Raw genomic sequence first — 19,936 nt, 5'->3', positions numbered from 1 at the left:
GTCTACTTAATGGGCTCGTTATCGCCACCTGCTGCACTGGAGCAGTTACTGTCCAGTGGTTTATGCAGGTTAGTTAGGGTTAGAGTCAATTCTTTACTGCAAATGCTACAAACTTCAGTTGAATGAATAATAGGCTATATTCATTCATGTACTTTTTCTCCACAACAGTGTGCTACTGAACCTGACAGAAATCTGCGCAATCCTCATTATCTAGCCTACTCTACCAAAGTTTCACCAGTAGGCTAGTTGTAGTGTTTTTGCAACACAAAAACAGTGTAAGTGTGACTGTGAAGTTATGAGCCTGATTCCACTGCTGTGGCCTACAACCTGAGCCTCATCTGCAACTGGATCGAGGGACACAGCCTACCTTCATCCCCTCGGCATGAATAATGATAATAAACCAGAGAGGCCATGATGCAGCAGGACCTAGAGTCCCTTATGGCAGTGGTGCCTGGTTTTTTCTGAGTGTCATCCTGACTATCAGTGTGAAGTGGAATGGTTGAGTAATAACGGGTAGTTTTCAAGAAATATGAATCCTATTGTAGGCTACATGGAATACAGTGAAATATGGAATATTATTCTGAAATTCAATCATATTGGAACAGTGCTACCAGGGCTGAATTGCTGAGGTCAGCTAAAAAACAGAATCAGAAAGTCGTCTAATGCAAATGTTGGTGTGTGTGCACCATAAAGAACTATTATTGAATGAATTGTCAGGTCCTGAATTATTCCTTAATCATGAGGCCCTGTGTTGTTTCTTGCATCAAATCCTTATTCATCTTATGTATTCCTAGTAGCTATTGTTGCTCATGTTGCATAGTGTTAAACCTGGGGCCATAATGTAGTATAACAGCACTGTTTCTGGAGCTAGGAAAAATATTATTAAGCGGGTCAGTTACATGTAGTGCACTCGAAGACAAGGGGTTACACAACATGGTGCACAGATATAGGGGGTTTGTTTCCACCTCATCTGTTAATCCAGCTCTGTATCATGGTCAATGCTCCTGACAAGGACAGCAGCAGCTCTGTTGGTAAAGGCCCTCCTTCTTCCCACTATGTATGATATTGCATTCAAATCAGGAATTATTTGCACTAATGTATGAGTAAAGCTGCGAAAGACATGTCTCACCCAGGTGATTCAGTGTTTTAATGTGATTTCTCCATCTCTTTTCAGTTAACTGTGACTGTCACCAAAGACCACATGTCCTTCAGATGATGATCATGTTCCATCAAGGGAGAAATACCAATGAAACATGAAAATCTAATCTGATTACACCACCCTCATGGCTTAAACGTAAGCCTATTATAAACTTTGGGGATTTGAGCCAAATACTTTACTACCAGAATAACAGTCATGGTTCTGAGTATCTACATTACTCAGCCGCATGCACAATGAAAACACAATTTTATTTTGACTAGATTTTTCATAAATGTGACACATTAATGTGAATGAACGTGTGAATTGAAAACACTTTGCATAGTAAGTAAGACTACACAGATGCTATATAATTGCAGTTCTTTAAACCAATTTAGGAAAAGATAGTCCTTTTTTGCATTTTGCACCTGTGCTCACATACTTTAATGATGTCTTTGTTCTGCATGCTGAAAGGTCAGGCTGTGTTTAAAACTGAAATAACATACAACTTCAGTGATTATTAATAAATTGATCTTTATTTAAAAATCTCAATAAAACACCATTTATAAAAGTTGTACAAACCGAAATTTATTATACCAAAATATAAATCATCCCGATTCACTCTATTTGTAGGTGAACTGCAGACACAGATGACAAAGCAGTGCTTCTCTGAAGCTCAAGAGTGGTTCATAGGTTACATTTACATTTCATAGAGAAGTTGATGATAGAATGGCTCCTCTTTTGTTGCGGATGGACTGAAACTCACTCTGGATTTGATCAAAAGTTTTGTTCTTGGTTTCAGGAACAACAAGGAGGATGTATATCACCACTGTGGAGCAGACGGCCAAGAACACCAGGAAACAGTATTGCTGAAGTCCGATCTGTGCAAACACAACACAAGTGAGTCCAACTCTTAGAGACAAACAAGGCTTGCATCTTTATTTTAAATGCATCAGGTAGATAAAGATGTATTCACTCTCAGCAATTTTGGGCACCTACCACAATGAAAGGAAAGATCAGGCCGATGAAGAAGAAGCTTAACCAACTCATGAAGCCTGTGATCGTGTATGCAGCAGGGCGCGCAGTTTGTGTGAATAGTTCAGTGGTCAAGGTGTTGGTCACGCCACCTTCACAGACGGGTCAGACAACAAAAGAAATGAGTGTCATGTAACAGCAGCTACTGAGGAAAAAGCTTTCAAAGTGAGAGGATGTTACTAATTGAGTCAGTTACCTGGTCCGAGGCCAAAACTCAGAATAAAAGCAAAAATACATGCCATGCTCAAGTATGGAAAAACTGGGCTGACATTCTGAGAGAAAGGAAAAAGTGTCAACACAAACTAGGAATGATACAAAATGCATAAAACAGTGTGAGTGTTTTTTTTTCACCTCTGGTCTTCAGATTTAACTACCTGAAAACTGAGCGTCAGTGTGAATAAAATGCAGCATATGCTCATCAGTGCGTATCCTCCTGCGATGAGCACTTTCCTTCCCAGGCTTTCAATCAGCAAACCCTGTGAGACACACAGCATGTCATAAGACCACATCCTTTTACTCTGCCATTCATGAGATGTTGTCTGTTTTGTTCTGCTTTCACATGCATATCCAGGTTATTTTATTATTTTATACATGTTCCTATGATTTACGTTTTAATATTTTCCCTTTTACTACATTGATTCTGTTGTTGTTTCTACTGTTCTTAAGAAACCTTTACATTTCTATATAAGAAAACACTAAAGCCATGCTCCTCTAACTTTCTGCGCCTGTCTCCTCATTTATCAGTTTTCTGTAGCATGAGGGATACTCTGTGGGTATGGTTTAAAATATACACTTATATACTTATACTTATATATATATAAAATATTATATAATTTTAATATAGATTACATTAAAATATTATATACTTAAAAATAGGATGTGAAGCTTATACTTACACATGTAAGAGCAGTGATGCATTCACAGGCACCAGTACCGACAGTCACGTATGGTATTTTATCTCTAGAAATACCAGATTGCTTGAAGACGTAATCTGCATAGAAATAAATCTACAGTACAAGAAAAACACATAGCTTTTACTTTTGAAACAAAGCCATTTCATCTTTCTGTCACAATGGGCATTGAGGAATGTATTTAGAGAGACAACAAATGTACGTACAGCATTGATGCCGTTGAGCTGTTGTGCAGCGTTGAGCAGGATGACAGTGAGAAGCTGCCAACGCACACCGCGGTCAGTAAAGAGCTCCCAGGGTTTCTTGGCTTGGAAACCTGCTAAATTATTCTTCTCGCTTTGAATACCCTCCAGTTCACCATCACAGTGAGCTACACCATGCAGCTGCTTGAGGGCTGCAGACAGGAAAACACATGACACGCGTGGTGATTGTAGTCTTACGTTCTTCTCATCTGATCCAGCTCTTTCCACGAGTCATACCAGAGGGTTTCAACCCAGGTTCACTCTGACGTTAGAAGAATGTGATCACATGCCATGAAGACAAAATGTTTCTGCCTCTGGTGATTCCAGACAAAGGAAGTCCTCACCGATTTGCATGTGCGCTTAATCAGTCATCACACCGATTTGGGAAGTGAAGAAACAATACAGAGGTTGTAGTAGCAGTTTACCTTTCTTGCACCCCTCCTCATCTCCTTTGTCTATGAGCAGGTAGCGAGGACTCTCTGGGAACCAGGGCAGGATCAGCAGCTGCATGACGGCTGGGATACATGTGGTGGAGAGCAAGATGGGCCAGTACTCTTCTCCTCCCAGGAGCTCTCTGTTAAATCACACAAGAAATGTCTTACCAATTCATCATAGTCTTAATTCATGTTGGTGAAAGGGCAATATCTTACGACCAGTATTTACTTGAGGCTGATCACTTGTCCTGTTAAGATCCCACCAGTGATGAAAATTGAGGTTCCCACCCCCATGGCTCCACGGATTGCAGTTGGAGCGATTTCCCCCAAATATAGAGGTTGGACACAAAGGCCAATGCCTATGAAAATCAAATGTGATTACATTTCAGATGTTTGACATACCATGTTGAAACCAAATATGTAAAGTGATGTGTTTAAATGCATCCTTCGATTAATTACCTGCATTTATTCCACTGAAAAAACGTCCAACTATGAGTAATTCATATATTCCTGTAGGATAACTCAGACCCATCAGGAGAGTAGCCACTAATACAAATATATTATTGGTCAACAGTGTCCCTTTCCTAGACAAAACAACAAACAAACACAGAAAAACTGTATCTTTGATACAGAAAACAAATGATGAAGCAATAATTTTGCCAATACATCATTTTATTTATACCTTCCCAGTTTCACCGACAAAGTCCCACCAATCATTGCTCCCATGAATCCTCCTAACGTGAATATGGACACAATAGTGGACCAGAGCAGGGTGAGAGTATCAACTGAGATGTTAGTTTGGTAACGCTCCATCCAGGTTTGGTTGATGAAATTTTGCACATACTGGAAATAAACCAAGAAAAATGGATGTTCATCAGGCCAAATAAAATATCAGAAAGCTATACATGTGCATGCATGGGTTCATAGGAAACATGTCATTCATCTCTAATAACCACTGACTATAATTTGTTTGGTTAGCAGGATGAAGTGTCCACACTCATGCATTCATCCTGTACAGCTCTATATTCCAGGTTGTAGAGCTTCTGTGAAGTTACGACTTTGCTGTGGCCCCTTCCCAGTCATAAAATTATCATAACTGGTCACAACGACGATATTGTTCAAACATAAGTCCGATGGGAGGCTACAGCAGGGTTATTACCTCTGTGGGTGCATTGATGACTGATATGTTATATCCATACTGAAAGGTTCCCCCTATGCAGGCAGCAAAGACAGCCAGCAGAAGATTCCTGTTTGGACGCTACGAATAAAACACATAACAAATATTTTCCACACAGTCACTGACAGAAGAGAAGACTCAGTCATTCATTTAGCTTCAAAGTCTACATACCTTTGGCTGCTTTCTATCTTTAACAAGAAGAGGTTGATATACATCCATATTATCTTTTGTCATTTTGTCACTGATGTCGTTGCTGCGTGCTGAGTATCCTACATGTAATAAATAGAGTTTCCTCCCCAACAGGACTGAACCTATGTCTGACAGGAGGGTGAGTTTATCCTGGCAATAATACAATTGATCTATTGTCATAAAATGACAGTAGGAGGTGTGGTAAATTGGCCACATTAATCCATCATAATTAAGATTTTACACCATTTACAGCATCGTCAAGCTGTTTGGCTTGGTTTCCTTGAAAGATAAAAAAACATGTCACATGTTCACTTCACAACAGTTGTGAGAGGAAACTGAATGAGACACTGTTTTCTTGTTTGGACCAATAATAAAATGTTGCATTAAAGTACACACAGTAGCAACCACACAGACTCATTGTGGTCTTGGCTCCTCCTATCTTTCCTGTGAGTTTATACCAGTGGAGTAAAGTGAACATCAACAGAGAGAGATAAAAGGTGATGGATTAAGTATGACTGGTCAAACTGTCAAAGTTCACATACTGCTTCATGACCTAGCCTAAGTCTGTTTGTTTATTTCTTCAGGGAACCATCCAAGTTTACTTTATCTATTTCACAATGAAGCCTGTTTCTTTGGACTTGTTTGTTAATATGTAACAATCAATAAGTAACAAGAGTAAAGTAAAGTGAGAGTCAAACAGGTATTTAGGGCATGGCAACTTTTGTAACTGCATTTTATCAATTAGTGGGCTAAAAATAAGCACCAATCAGAGCCTATTTTTCGCAACCCCAAACTTTCTTATCAATGGTTTCTATGAAAACACACTTCATCACTTAAATTAGCCTAGATAGATAGATAGATAGATAGATAGATAGATAGATAGATAGATAGATAGATAGATAGATAGATAGATAGATAGATAGATCTACATGAAAAAATTACACTATAGGCTACAGAGAACAAACAGAATATGAGCAAACTGGTTAAAGTTTAAAACTTCTCAGATGGTTTTGTGGAAAAAAAAAAAAAAACACGACTCAACTCTAAAAGCTGCGATGTGAAGTTGAAAAACCACGCACTGTTTGATGATTTGTGTTTTGAGTAGGATTTGATATGGTTAGATTAAAAAAAAAAAAAAATCCCCTCGTAGTCATGATGCTCCCATTCACTCCACGAAACGAAAACAATCATGTACGGATATTTTGCTGCAGCATGACCGCCCAATAAAACACGATAGACGTTCATTTACTAATCATGATTCAGCATGTAAATCAAATTAGATGCTGGGTTGTAAACAAACCTTTTCCCTGGATTTCGCAGATCCCTCGTCGACATTCATCTTGTCAGGTGCTGTGAAATAATGCTCGGATGGACCATTTATAATGGATGTTCCACTCCAGTTGAACAACTTTGATAATGGCAGCCTGTTGTAAGGTGCAGCATATGATCTCTGCTCCAATGGGGAGCGGGGTGGAGGGTGGAGGGTGGGGGGTCATTATAGCACATTCCTGCATGGTGCTGAGGGTTTGTCCGTGGGCAGTAGAAGAAAGACTGTCGACCCAAATGATGAATTATTATTGACAATTTGTTGCCTAAAACCCAATTAGGCTATGTGACACCTTAATGATCAGATATGCCTTTGGATTTATCCATAAATGTTTGTACTTCAAAGATGAATTTAAAGCAACATATAGCTGCAAAAAAAAAAAAAAATCCAAGTAGAAAATATAAGTCAAAAATCTCTAGAAAATGTTATAAAAATGAATGTATTTTTCTATTTGCCATATAACATTACATTGCACTGTTGCCAACATCAGTACACTGTCATGCACACATGGCCCAAGGCGTTGAACTGGCCAGTGGACAAAACATTTTAATGCTATTGGAGCCTCTGTGAGTTTGTTCACCAGGATTTGATCATTTGAGCATTACTTTGACAATCCACCCCAGTATTGTGTTATTATCTTGGTATTGTAGCAACAGATTTTGTTCTGTGAGCAGCAGACATGGGTGTGTGGTGAATAAGTGATCTTTCATTAGGCTACACATGTCCTGGAGCTGCTTCTACAGCAGATAAACCAAGCACTCACATGACAACAGTTGTTCTGGTTTCTTTGGGAACACTATCTGATTCACTGCTGTACGCTCTGAATTCAAATAAAGCCCGTTGGATGTAATATCAAATAAAAATGTTTGTAGTGGGTGTTGATTTTTAAATTATTTGTTTATTACACTTGACAGATATGCAACTATTGATTATTTGCATTGTGTGATAAAAGTGTTATCAGATACACTTGTATCACAGGGCATTAAACTACCCATCAGGAAAAAAAAGAGGCTCCTCCTTTTCAATCTACATCATTCTTGCATTGAGTATTGAGTTGATGCATTAATTCACTAGTATGATTAATTACAGTAGCTGTTACAGAATATGTTGATATGGTGGTGTTCACTGAGGTGCATGAACTATGAACTCAATACTAGAATCAAATGGGATCCATATGTCAGAGACCAGGACAAATAGACTCAGGAACAGTTTCTTCTCAGTCAGGACTAGACACACAGTAACACAATAATATCCTCAAGATTATTGTGCAATAGAGTTGTTGAGGATACAGATGAAGAGGTAGAGGAAGATGATGACGAAAGTTTATATGGCTCGTGAATTCAGACAAACACAGAAAAACACAAAGGAACAAAGGAAGTATTTATATATTACAGTACTATATGGAAACCCAACATATCCCCATTAAGAGAAAGTGACTACTACAAACTTTGGATGTTAATAAAAGCTGTCAGCACCTTAAGATGTTGTCCCAAAATAAACAAGTTTACAAGGTGGTCAAAGCTGAATGTGTAATGTAATGTGTTTTTGCGTAATAGGCTGTAGCCTATTATGTTTTGTGACTAATTAGGACTCTGCATCCAACATCGAAACAATTCTCCAATTATGTTATAAACAAATTTATTATTTTATTTATATTTATTTTTGTCTGGGGGAGCTGTTACCTTTGTAATACATCGTTTCAACATTATACACTTTAACCGGCGAATGGCGATTTCACAAAATGTTGTACCTTTTTATACAGTCTATGATAGCCCCTACACAGTCTATGGTGGCCATTTCAACCTGTCACCGCAGGGGGGCGCTTCATCCGCAGACTTCATCCGATTATCGGTGCAACCTTGAAACTCTTCCCCCCGGTAGTTTGCGAAGGAGCCGAGAGGCGATTGGTGGCTGGGTGCACAATGTCGTCCAGAAAGCCCCGGTCTGTGGCAAACCCCCTGGAGTCAGCGATCACCACACCCAGCGAGAAGATACTGAAAGAATGCCACAGTCTGTATGTGGACAACGAGAACGGTAAATCAATAATCAATAGGCGGCTAACCATAATTTACACACAGAGTCAATGCTGCTGCAGTCGAGCTGGGACCACGGAGCAGGAACAAACACATGTTGTCGTTATGTAACTTGGTGGTGCTCGGTGCGGCTGCTGCAGGAGTTTGTAGCGGCCCAGGCAGTGAAATGCTGCTGGTTTGATGTGAAAACAGGAGGTGGAGCAGCAGCAGCAGCAGCAGCAGCAGCAGCTGTAGCTGTAGCAGCAGCAGCTGTAGCTGTAGCAGCAGCAGCTGTAGCTGTCGGTCAGTGTCAGTCAGTGTGACACTCATGACACCGGACACTGTGACTCTGCAGCCCCCCGAGCACACACACAGACTGGGTCTAACCGGGCGGACCCGTTTACACCCGTACCTAATGTTGAAGCAGTGAAGCAGACACATGTTGTGTCTTGTTGGTTTTCATGGTGCTGACTGTTTATCTACTCACTATCTACAACAGTCATCCTGTTGTACTGTGTGCATGGACGGTTCACAGACAAATGAGCCCCTGAGCACACAGGCATCCACACCCCTCCCTCCAAAAGTACAGGAGAAAGACCCCAGACCCCCATTTTGTATCTCCTTAGAAGTTTGTGTTGCGTTTGTGGTTGTTTTCATCTCTGTGTTGCAATTAGCATGCTTTTGTGTTCACTTTTAGCCTATTTGTAGTCAGTCTGCAGCTTTCTGTTGTTGTTTGATCGAGATCAGACTGAGGCTCCATCATGACCCCTTTGGCCCCTGGATCTCTGCCTCAGCAGTGTACACCCATGATATTGATGCTGAGTCTTGCCTTGGTTATTACAATATATTGAGTAAATATATAATTGCAGTGTATAATTTTACCAAACAGTAGATTGAACTGAATTCCTATAACATGAACCCAGGGTGTTAATTCACTGTACATTTAACTGCCTTCATTTCCTTGAACATTTTACCAAATTACAAGTTCTCTCCAGAGAAATTATAAATTATTTTTGAACATGAACGAACCTTTTAGGAACCATTTTGTGTTACATTGTGATGGTGCCATTTACCTGCTACATACCCCTGTTTACTGACTGTGCATGTGTGTTTTCAGGCCTGGTGAAGATTGCCAGCAGCCTCGGAGTCCGGCTCCTGCCTCCCAGGAAGAAAATCATTGTGATGATAATGGGTAACCACTCTGCTGGGAAGAGCTCCTTCATCAACTGGTAATACGCCTTGTTTTTAATGGGCTGTGCAGCATCACTCAGCTGCCTGGCCGTCACATGCTCTGCTCCGTGTGTGAAGGAGAGTTTAGTGACAGGAGGAGTGGTCATCTGATCTGGATCACTTTTACTGAATAATTTCATTTTAATGAAACAAATAATTTAAAAATGGTACAATTGTTGGGTGATATCTGAACATAGTATGATCATCACATATGACTTTAAATTACTCATGTCGTATGTTTTAACAAAAACTTCTTTCAACATCAAGCTATGAACACCCTCCCTAATTTAAATCTTTTTTCCTTGTTTATTCATTGCACACTAATTGGTAGCGTGTCACATCACAGGGGCCTCATACAGTTCAACATTGAAATACTGGAATTTAATTTTATTGCACAACCTGTTTTGCTTTAAAGGTTGAAACTGCATCTGTTACAGTTGAATGTTGCCCTCGGCTAGTTCATTAATGTGTTTTTGAACTTTATTCATAAGGAGCACAGAGGTCAATCGAAGACACTGTCTTCACATGTTTTAGATTTGTGGGAGAGCTGCCCTGGGGTCTGTAGATGTTTTTATCATGAAGTTGTGCAGATACTGTGAGTGTAAACAGAAATGCAAATCAGTTAATGTGAGCAGAGCTGTTGTGACCATTTTCATTATACATTTTTTATATTACAGTGCTTGCAGTGGGTTGGAGACGTTTTCATTGTCAGGACTAACATCTGTAAAATGTGTTGGCTATACTGAATGAGAAAACTCTCATCTTATGCAAATGTTACAGATGTTAACCCTAACAGTTCTCATATGTATCATCAATACAGAGAATTGTTGGATTTGAGAAGATGACTGTATATGGTTTTGTTTTGTACAGCTGTCTGTGAATTTTAAATGGTTTTTGACAGTGAGGTCATTTGTTGCTTTGCCTCCTGAGGTTTTAATTCAGGAAGACACCAGTGATCACAGACTCACAAACTGGAGTGTGATTAAATGGCTAAATAATTAATTGATTATTTGATTGACAGAAAATGAATGAACTGATTAGCAGAGGTGGGTCACACATCTCAAATTACTGTGGTGGCTGTTTATTTGTTGGCAAACAGCACTAAACTGATTTGCAGCAACCTTGTTGCAGGGATGGAGCATAGAGAACAACCTTTATTCTGGTGCAGTTAATGGGGCAAAACAGGGATGTAGGACTGTTGGGCCTTGGTGGAGGTATGATCTCTACTGAGGACTGTTCTTCTTTTTCATCACAATGACAATACGTCTCTATCAGGAACATTTTTGTGCTGCTCTGTTTCCTGTTGTCATCCAAATTTGAATAATTTTGGACTCAATCCCTCCACATGACAGCTGGCTTTAATGTGGGCATTGCACAAGGATCTCTCCTTCCTAAAAATAAAATGTAACTTATCTAAAGAAATTTCTTGAAAAATATTTAATAAAAATTCAGTCTTAATCAAGCAAATCTCAAATCCTTAAATTTGTGACTCAAGTCCCCACCCCACCTGTAATGAAGTGTATTTTTCAATATTTTCTTACATTTTAAAACTAAACTATTAATTTGCTGTAAAATGTAACAGTTAAACCTGAAATGGAGATTATAGCTACAGATCAGCTTAGATAGTAGCTACTGAAGCACTGATGCATTTGATGCCTGCTGCTGTCATTGTAGGTACGTTGAAGAGCACATACAGACAACAGGCGTCGCCATTGAAACGCAGGGGTTCACCTTCATCACGAGTGGTCGCAAGAGAGAATCACTGACGGTAAGAACAGCATGAAAACATCCCCAGCTCTGCCACATGAGAATCTGCTGTGTTTGAGATCTGATGTAAAGAAGCAGCAGAAGCCTGGATGGCTGCCTCCTCCAGCCAGCCCTGAGTCACATGCTCCACTCCTCTGCTTTCAAACAAATCCTATCGGTGTGTGTAAACTGATAGTATTTCATATTCAGATTGCACCTCTCAGGTTTGTGCATGAGCGATGTTTTGAATTTTTCACTTCAGTAATGGGAAGTGAAGCTGCAGCCAGTCATAAAGGTCGATGAAGCGATGCGTTCAAAGTCGGTGTGTATGGAAGGCACTCCCTCGGTCAGAGGCGACTTCTTATTCTGTATGCTGCTCCAGTGAAGGGCTTTGTTGTATAGACACACACACAGAGGCATCTTTGCAGCATCTAAACAGGCTCGGGAGACACCTGCCTCTCTGTTGTCTCTCCTCCGTTCCCTTTTGCCTGCGGTGTGTGTGGTACAGGTGATGATGAAGGAGAATAATATATTTGCAGTGCAGGACTGCAGAGTGGCAGGATTATCTCACATGTACAGGAAGAGCTTAAAGCGGGCAGACTGAGCTGCAGCACCAAACTGTGAGTGTGAAGTACTGAGAAGAGAGAGGACTCTGTGTTAGAGGACTGGGAGCTCAGCTCAGGGGAAAAGCTGCTGATTAATATTTGTCTCATCAGGTTCGTTCTCACGTTGACTCTTTTCCTTCCTCTCAGGGGAATGCAACGCTACATCTCTACCCGCACTTTCGACCGCTCCTGGAGTTCAAAGGTAAGACTTTATGGTGCTGTTTAAACTCATAATGGCTCACTAAAAAGTGCACCGCTTAACACTATTTGCTGTGGGTGTACTTAGTATGCAGTGTTTCTGCTGCTAAGACAAAAGCCTGGCCTCCCTACTCTCCGCTTATCCTGTATCTGATCTGGCGTGTGCATGCAGATTTTGCACAGCTCCTAATGTGATCACACACACACACATCACACAACAAGAGACATTCTCCAAAGCTCTCGCACAATAGGACTGTGTAGTGCATGTTTTATGTATTCCTCGTGAGGATAATCACCAAATCTAGTGGCACCGCATCTTCCTCCCTTTGATATTGAAACTCCTTTTATTACAATGATAAAAATCAGCTCTGGAGTCTGAGTGCACAACACGGTCTCATTAACGCGTCTACAGGCTCGGGCGAATGCGAGCACCTCCGTGGTGTTTTTTGCGCCAACGAAACGCACAAGATATATTTCACAGATATTTTCCTTCTGTTGGCATCATGATGAGAAACATCAAAGGGCGCAAAGAGAGGTAGAAGTGTTACGGAGCAGCGGGGAGGTGCAGCATCCGTCCAGCAGCACTACAGGAATAGTGAGCAGGAGATGAATGCGATCACGGGCTGCAGACGGAGATCGGTTCCTTTGAGGTTTGAGATAGTGCTCTCCTGTGTGGCCCATGAAAATTCCCCTCCGGAGGACGCACACATAAGCTACATACAACGTTAAGTTTTCCTAGTTTATAGATATAAACTCAATCTAAATCTCTATTTCTTCTATAATATGAAGAAAAATCTTTGGCTGTTGAATACTGTGTGTTGCTCATGAGCTGTAAGTTGCTCATGAGCTGTAACCATGAGTTATTTATGTGTTTGTCGTCATCACAGGTCAGGCTTGTCTTTTGTGATTTGAGGTCGAGTTTAGATGCTTCACCTTGATGACTCAACACTGAGTCACAGCCTCGACGTATTAAGCTGTTTTTTTTTTTTGTCTTAAATCGGACCAGGCTCCTGTCTTGCCTCTCATGTTTGTGCCATTTTGTCTCAGGAGGGGGAAGAAAGAGGTGTATTTAGTGGCACATTGTTTAGAGAGAATTGGAGAAATCGGCTCTCTGTGCGTCGGCATTGGTCCGGAGCCTGTGGATGTTGAGGTGGTCGTGCAGAAAGTCAGGGTGTGCCTGCTGTCTGAGTGGCAGCATCAGTGTGGAGGGAGGGAGGGAAGGAGGGAGGGCGTGTGTGTGTGTATGTGTATGTGTGTGGTGTTAATGTATGTGTGTGGTGTGGTTTGACAGTCAGTGTGTAAGAGAGCGAGGGTTCACTGGGTGCGGACCGGAGCGCTCACGGTATGGCGTGTGAGTCACACGCCCCATCGACAGCAGTGCAGTGGAGTCAGGAGGAGCTGCTGAGAAATGTCACAGCCATTAGAGACGGCACAGCCCAGACTCCAGCAGCAACAGCTCCGCTCCGCAGGCCTGAGCCTCGCCACGCCAACGATCTGCTGCTGAAATTACAAGCAGGCTTTTTTTTTTTCAATTTGAACTCCATCGCCGCCTCTGGAAATACACTGTATCAGGCATTTGTTTACCTGTCACAGCGACTGAGGATGACTCATCAGAAAAGCAACATATATCCTTATGTGGGAGCAGCTGCTCATCACACAGTTTGGTCTCCTTTGGAAATATGCATGGAGATACTTTGTAATATTGTTTTAAACTAGCACACAGGATATTTAACTGTCTTTCTGTCTTTATCTTGTCAACCTGTTGTGAAGAGTCTCCGTTGTTACTGCGTGCAGAGATTGTCAATTGTGTTCTTTAGCCATTTTCGTCTGGTTTGACCTGTTAAGTCCAACAAGTTCTTTTTAAGTCTTGGTCGATGCGGCATTATTACAGCCTTTGCCCTTTCCCTTGTGCACAGGATCTCCAGTGTAGCCTTCTCACTTACAGTCACTTGAGGAACTTAGCACCCATCAGCGAGTATCACTCCTGTTTCCTTTTCACCTTTCAGTAGACTTGGAGGACTTAGATAGATCCATATCAAAGCTGTTTCATTCATTTATTCTCAAAATAACTTGCAGAGCACCTACTTTAAGTGGTTTATTATGTAAAAATGCATGCATGTGTATGTTTTGAAGAATTGTGACTTAGTAAAATATAGAGCAGCAGCTTTCTAGAGGTGTAACGTGAATCTGCTTGATCGTATCTGCATATATGTATGATGTTTTTTTTCTGTGAAAGTCTTGGCTTCCTTTTGCGTAACATCGATGTCTCGGAATTGACAATAGGCGATAGACTTTTAAGATGCGTGATCGGTGGCAGATGTATTGATACTGTGTCCGTGCTGATGTAAGAGAAACAAATGGGAATGCTAATAAGGGAATCCTTGTGCTGCAGCGAGCAGCACAAGGATGTGATTTGTGCTGGCTGTTAACACCTGCCTCTTCCTATGAAACAGCCTCAGTGTCATCCTAGGCCTGTGTGTGTGTGTGTGTGTGTGTGTGTGTAAAGGGAGGATGGGGTTGTGGGTGGGGCTTATTTGGTCTAGAGTGGGGGGTTGCGTCTCAAAAGTGATCTATATGCTGGAGTATCATAACCTCTCAGTGCGTTGCCTCACAGTCGTTCTTCACTGGCTAGCTTTATGTCCCACGCCCCGTGCTAAAGCTGCCAGTTGAAGAGCTGTTGTGTGTAACCATGACAACAGATCTCTTCTTCACAGAGGGGACGGAGACAAAACTGAGATGTAACAAATATTTTTCACGTGATTTATAATTGGAAGTTGAACCTGTGAGGCTTCGGTCACATATAACATACATGTTTTTTTTTTAAAATTAGGAACAAGTTTGCAGTGTGATACACGGTAGATGATTCCTACAAAGCTGAAAAAACTAAAATGTCCTTGATATTTAAAGCCACCGCAGGGTTCCCACGCGTCCTGGAACATCTGGAAAACCTGGAAAATGATTCACCAATTTTCCAGTCATGGAAAACGCATGAAAAATGAGAAAAAAAGTCAAATGTCCTGGAAAATGATTTATCACAGCTACCAGAGCTCTATTTGACACTTCTAAGGATTTTGTTTCCAAAAAAAATGTTTTATGATAAATTTGTCATCATTTCTAAGCATTGAAGAGATTATTTAATAAGTTATAGCCATAGACTGCACATTCTTAAACCAGATTTCTGGGAGAGAGAATGAGAGAGAGGAATAAACATAGAAACAAACTGATTAAATTTACAAAATAAGGTACCATTGTCGAAAAGAACACTTGAACAAAGCATGAATGGGACAGGGGATGAATCAGTGTAAAAACTAATGTCCGTCAGACTGTAGCAGCTGAAAATGTCCTGGAAAACGATTTCAAGAAAAGAGTGGGAACCCTGCACCGGCTCCCTCAGGTCTCCAAGTATTGACTGTACTGCAGCTTCCAGTAGCACGTAATAAAGTCATCAGAGGTGACGGCTCCTAACAGCGACTAAACTCTCTCTCCGGAGCGTCTTTGTTGAGGTGAATTTCTCCGGGAGGTTCCTGTGCACACACGGCTTCTGTACGTTTCAGGTGTCATGGACTACCTGTCTGCCGAGATCTCCACCTCCAAGCAGAAGAAGTTCAGCCTGGTGACGTTTGTGGACACTCCGGGTTTGGTGGACGGGGACATGATCTACCCCTTCAACGTCAACAGCGCCATCACCTGGTTGGGTATGTCTTTCTCTCCCTCTAGATCTGATTGGACAGCAGCTCTTTGTGTGTTTGACTGATGGATGTTGTTGTTATATTTTCTTTTCCCCCCTGTGCAGGAGAACAGGCCGACTTGATATTTGTGTTCTTCGACCCGATGGGCCAAGCGTTGTGCAAACGCACGCTCAACATCGTGGAGAAGCTGAGTGAGAAATGCGGAGACAAGCTGATGTTCTACCTCAGCAAAGCAGATGAAGCTGGGAAGGAAACAGACAGACAAGTAAGTTCACTTGATTCATAATTTTTTTTTTTTTACATTTTCAGATGAATCTGATCACAAGAGAGTCGATTCAAACCTGTGGATCTAACTTTTTTTCTGGCAGAGGGTGATGATGCAGATAGTTCAGGAACTGTGTCGCCGTCCAGGTCTCAACAAATGTGGTTTTGAGATGCCAACAATTTACATCCCCAACCCACAGAAGGTAAAGTACCTGTATGTCCCTGTGCTGGTTATTTCACAGCATCTACGTAGTATATTGAAGTAATTCCACTCAAAAATACCATGTTTTTAGTTTTTATGGCCGGTGTCACAGCATAATCAAACAAGGACCAGCTTAATACTCAAACATGGTCAATTTTGCAATATTTTCCCACCTTGCAGAACCGTCGTAGATCTGTTCTCCTCAGATCTCAGGGCTGAATTTAAAGCTCTCTGCCATCCTTGGGGCTGAGCAGCCATTGATTATCCTTGAATGTTAATTTTCCTCCCCATGTTTCCCGGTGGCACTCGATGGCTGGGAACAGGATGATTCATTTGGCAATATGATGACTGAGAGAGTTATCCACTCTCAGAGGGGGCAGGGGTTGTAAACCATGGCCTCAGCTCAGACACCTTTTGACAAAGGCACCCTCAGTCCTGAGTTATTGCTGCAGCATCTTGTGATCTACAGCTGCGAAGCTCTACTCGGCGCAGTAGATTTGTGCAAACCCCCCCCCCCCCGACCTCCAATTTATTTTTGCTGAGCAAATGGATCTTCTAAGCACTAACCGGCTGTTGGTCAAAACACCCTCAGGAATTGTTGTGGAAGTTTAAAGGAACTGTTTTGAGATGCATGATGTGTTTGGACGTTGATTCAATCCAAAACTGATGCACTCATGAGACTTTGTCCTGTTTAGCCGAGCCGGTGCGTGAACCAGATCGATGGGGTTTGCCAGACCATAGAGAAGACCATCAACCAGGCCGTTCAGAAGACTTTGAATCAGCTGGAGAAAGACTGTGACCTCATTTGTTCAACCATCAGCAGCAAACTAGAGCAGGACAGGTTTGACTGCAGCTAATTTACCCTCACATATCATGAGTGAATAAACCATGCCATAGATATTATATATGGTGCAGTTCATATTAAAACCAGATTTCCTCTGTGTGCACAATTGCAGGGCTGATGTGTCTTACAAAAAAACGGCACGTCTTCACTCCTTCTTGTGTGGAGCTCTGGGCGTTTTGCTTCCCACCCTCTTCATCTTGAGCTTCGTTGTGAACACTTTCTCCAAAGAGCAGCTGGTTGAGCTGTTGGGTGAAGGCGCCACTCTGACCCTCACGACCTTCTCAGTAAGTCTCACTGAAGGTTTTGAAGAGATCGTCAGCTGACAGGACAAATAACATTAGAACATGATGATATTAATGTGTCCAGTATTTTTCACTGACTTGTGTTCTTGCTTGTCTTCTTCAATGTGCGTCTCACAGGGAGTAGTAATGTATTTATGGGAGTGGATACCAGAGGACGGACAAGTAGTGTTTGTGATGGTTTTTGGGGCTTTTTGCTACCTCCTGCTTTTCCTAGCAAAGTATTTTGCGGGGTAAGTGTTCAAGTATATGACACGCACATGTAGAGCTCAAAAATTCATCAACTAATCAATTCCATTCCTATCAATCTTTTCCCAAAAGGAGGAAAAAGTGCCACAATTATTAATATAGAAGTATATTATAGAATTAAACAGAATGTCTTTAGGTTTTTGACTGTTGAAGAACACATTTAATTGTGCCATATTGGGGGTTAAAGTCATCCCAATGGACACATTTTTCATGCCTATGCAAATGCAGCTAAAATGTGCAGTCACATGCATATACACACACATACACACATGTGCACACACAGAGAAAGTGATTATTGAAATTCTGCTCTTCATTCTCAGCCAAGGGAAAAAGACTCTGACGAAGAAGGAGAAGAGGATGATGGCCGAGTGCAGCGATTATATCCAGGATGTTGTCAAAACCAAGAAGGTTAGATGTTATTATTTTGATTTCATGTGGATATTACAAACATATCTAAACATAATCCAGAAAGTGCCCATTGTGGTGAAACACTCGGCTCTACTGAGCTATTTAGTATCTTTCAATTTATTTTCTATTCAACTCTTCTTAGTAGTTAACACCACAGCTTTTTAATACATCAGTGTTATGTTTTGCAGTGTGAATCTCACACAGTTCATTTTGCTCCACAGGGTAAACTGTATGAATGGTACCTCCAGCAGTGTGCAGCAGAATATGACCTCTGACCCCAGGGTGAGCCGGAGACAGGTTGCACACGTTCGTCGACGTGTTTGTACGCGGTTCATCGAAGCGTCGTTTGGTGTTTTCAGTGGAATCAGTGGGACTTTCCAGAGAGCAGATGATCGTCCTCCAAATAATCGGTTTGACACATGTAACCTCTGATGCCGCTGACATCATCATCTCAAGAGCTGATAATAATTACAAAGTGCCTTTTCTGCCCTTTTTAGGATAAACTGTGATTGTAGTTGTTTGATCAAAACAGATTTCATAATGTGATCAGATTTTTAATTTTTTTTGTGGAGCTTCAGTGATGCTAGAAGGAAGTGAAGTGTTTACAAATGGACTTTTTCTCAATGTCTTCATGAGTAACTTACAGCTGCTTTCACCACCAGGCATGTCTCTGTGATGTCCACCTCCAAGTCTGTCCTTATTGTTTTCATGTTGTCCTCAAATCTCACAGCACCGTCCACAAGTCTGTCCCCTGTCCTCTGTCTCGATAACTACAGTAATACTGGGGCATTACTACAGTCAGTCATTTGAAGAAATATTTTTCCACAATCAGACTAATGACTACAAGCTTTCTACTGCCTACAAAGAGTCAGTGTTGTGTGTGTGTGCGTGTGTGTAATGTGAGTGTCAGACAGATGATATAAGTACTACAGCGCTACAGTGAAGCTGGTGAGCCATGGAGTCTGTCACTACACTGATGTGTGTCTCCTAGTTGTGTTAATGAACCCTGGACCCTCGTGTTGTCTCTGAACTTGTCTAATGACAACAAACACCATTTAATGCCTTCACTCCAGTGTTTGTAGATATATTTATTGGGTGTTTTTAAGGTGCTTTTTTTCCAAAACACCAGATCTCTGTGTCAGGGCAGACTGATTCTTACCTCTGTCAGTGGGTCGGGTACCAGCACTGCCGTGCCTCATCTGCACCAACTACGTCGGTGTCATTTCAATACTCAGTGTTTTCATTCTCACTCAGTCATGGTGGATCACTGGCTCTCAGCTTTTGGGAAAACAAAGAGCACTTGGATCAGTAAACTGTGTCAACAGAGACCATGAATGTAGGTTTTAGTATCAGTAGAGGAAAAGGTGCGTCCCTACTTTTTACTTTTTACCCCTCAAAATTTAGGAAAACCTCCACAGGGTGCTTACAATATTCTCGTAAACACTGTCCGATTGTTTGGGTTAGATGCCTCCTATGTTTCTTCCTCGTTAGAGAAAATCTGTTTAATGATATATTTCATTTATAAATGGGTGAAATGTGTGTGTGAATTATCTATTGTGTATATGTTTTCCAAAAATGATTTTGAATGTTTGAAAACCAGAACTCAGAATTCGGTTTTACTTAACCAGACTTAAAGTTTACTCCAAGGAAATGCAAACTATGCTCTGTCACTTCTGTGAAAATTATTAAATATTTTCTACTTCATTCTACACGTGTGACTGCTTTCCATTTTCCTGCTCA

General features: G+C 41.3%; 2 protein-coding genes across 2 annotated transcripts; one reads left to right on the top strand and one right to left on the bottom strand.

Moving 5' to 3' along the window:
* Window positions 1-1,738: 1,738 nt before the first annotated feature.
* On the bottom strand, window positions 1,739-6,551 carry slc2a11b (solute carrier family 2 member 11b). Its single transcript, XM_085786910.1, has 12 exons — window positions 6,424-6,551; window positions 4,917-5,015; window positions 4,440-4,600; window positions 4,217-4,341; window positions 3,987-4,116; window positions 3,749-3,897; window positions 3,288-3,475; window positions 3,067-3,177; window positions 2,545-2,646; window positions 2,367-2,442; window positions 2,135-2,262; window positions 1,739-2,016 (listed from the first exon to the last, which is right to left on the bottom strand). Exons 1-12 carry the CDS (start codon window positions 6,460-6,462, stop codon window positions 1,843-1,845), a joined length of 1,482 nt encoding a protein of 493 aa, XP_085643036.1. The 5' UTR covers window positions 6,463-6,551; the 3' UTR covers window positions 1,739-1,842.
* A 1,778-nt stretch (window positions 6,552-8,329) lies between these two features.
* LOC146981554 (uncharacterized) lies at window positions 8,330-19,905 on the top strand. Its single transcript, XM_085786912.1, has 12 exons — window positions 8,330-8,484; window positions 9,580-9,691; window positions 11,367-11,460; window positions 12,191-12,245; window positions 15,796-15,936; window positions 16,035-16,195; window positions 16,299-16,397; window positions 17,092-17,237; window positions 17,353-17,524; window positions 17,660-17,772; window positions 18,109-18,196; window positions 18,418-19,905. The coding sequence occupies exons 1-12, from the start codon at window positions 8,373-8,375 to the stop codon at window positions 18,469-18,471; spliced, it is 1,347 nt and encodes a 448-aa protein (XP_085643038.1). The 5' UTR covers window positions 8,330-8,372; the 3' UTR covers window positions 18,472-19,905.
* Window positions 19,906-19,936: the final 31 nt, after the last annotated feature.

This window comes from Trachurus japonicus, chromosome 9 (genome assembly GCF_045865225.1).
Source record: "Trachurus japonicus isolate A0001 chromosome 9, Traja_1.0".
In the NCBI taxonomy this organism is placed as follows: Eukaryota; Metazoa; Chordata; class Actinopteri; order Carangiformes; family Carangidae; genus Trachurus; species Trachurus japonicus.
This window is presented reverse-complemented; position numbering and strand designations above follow the sequence as displayed.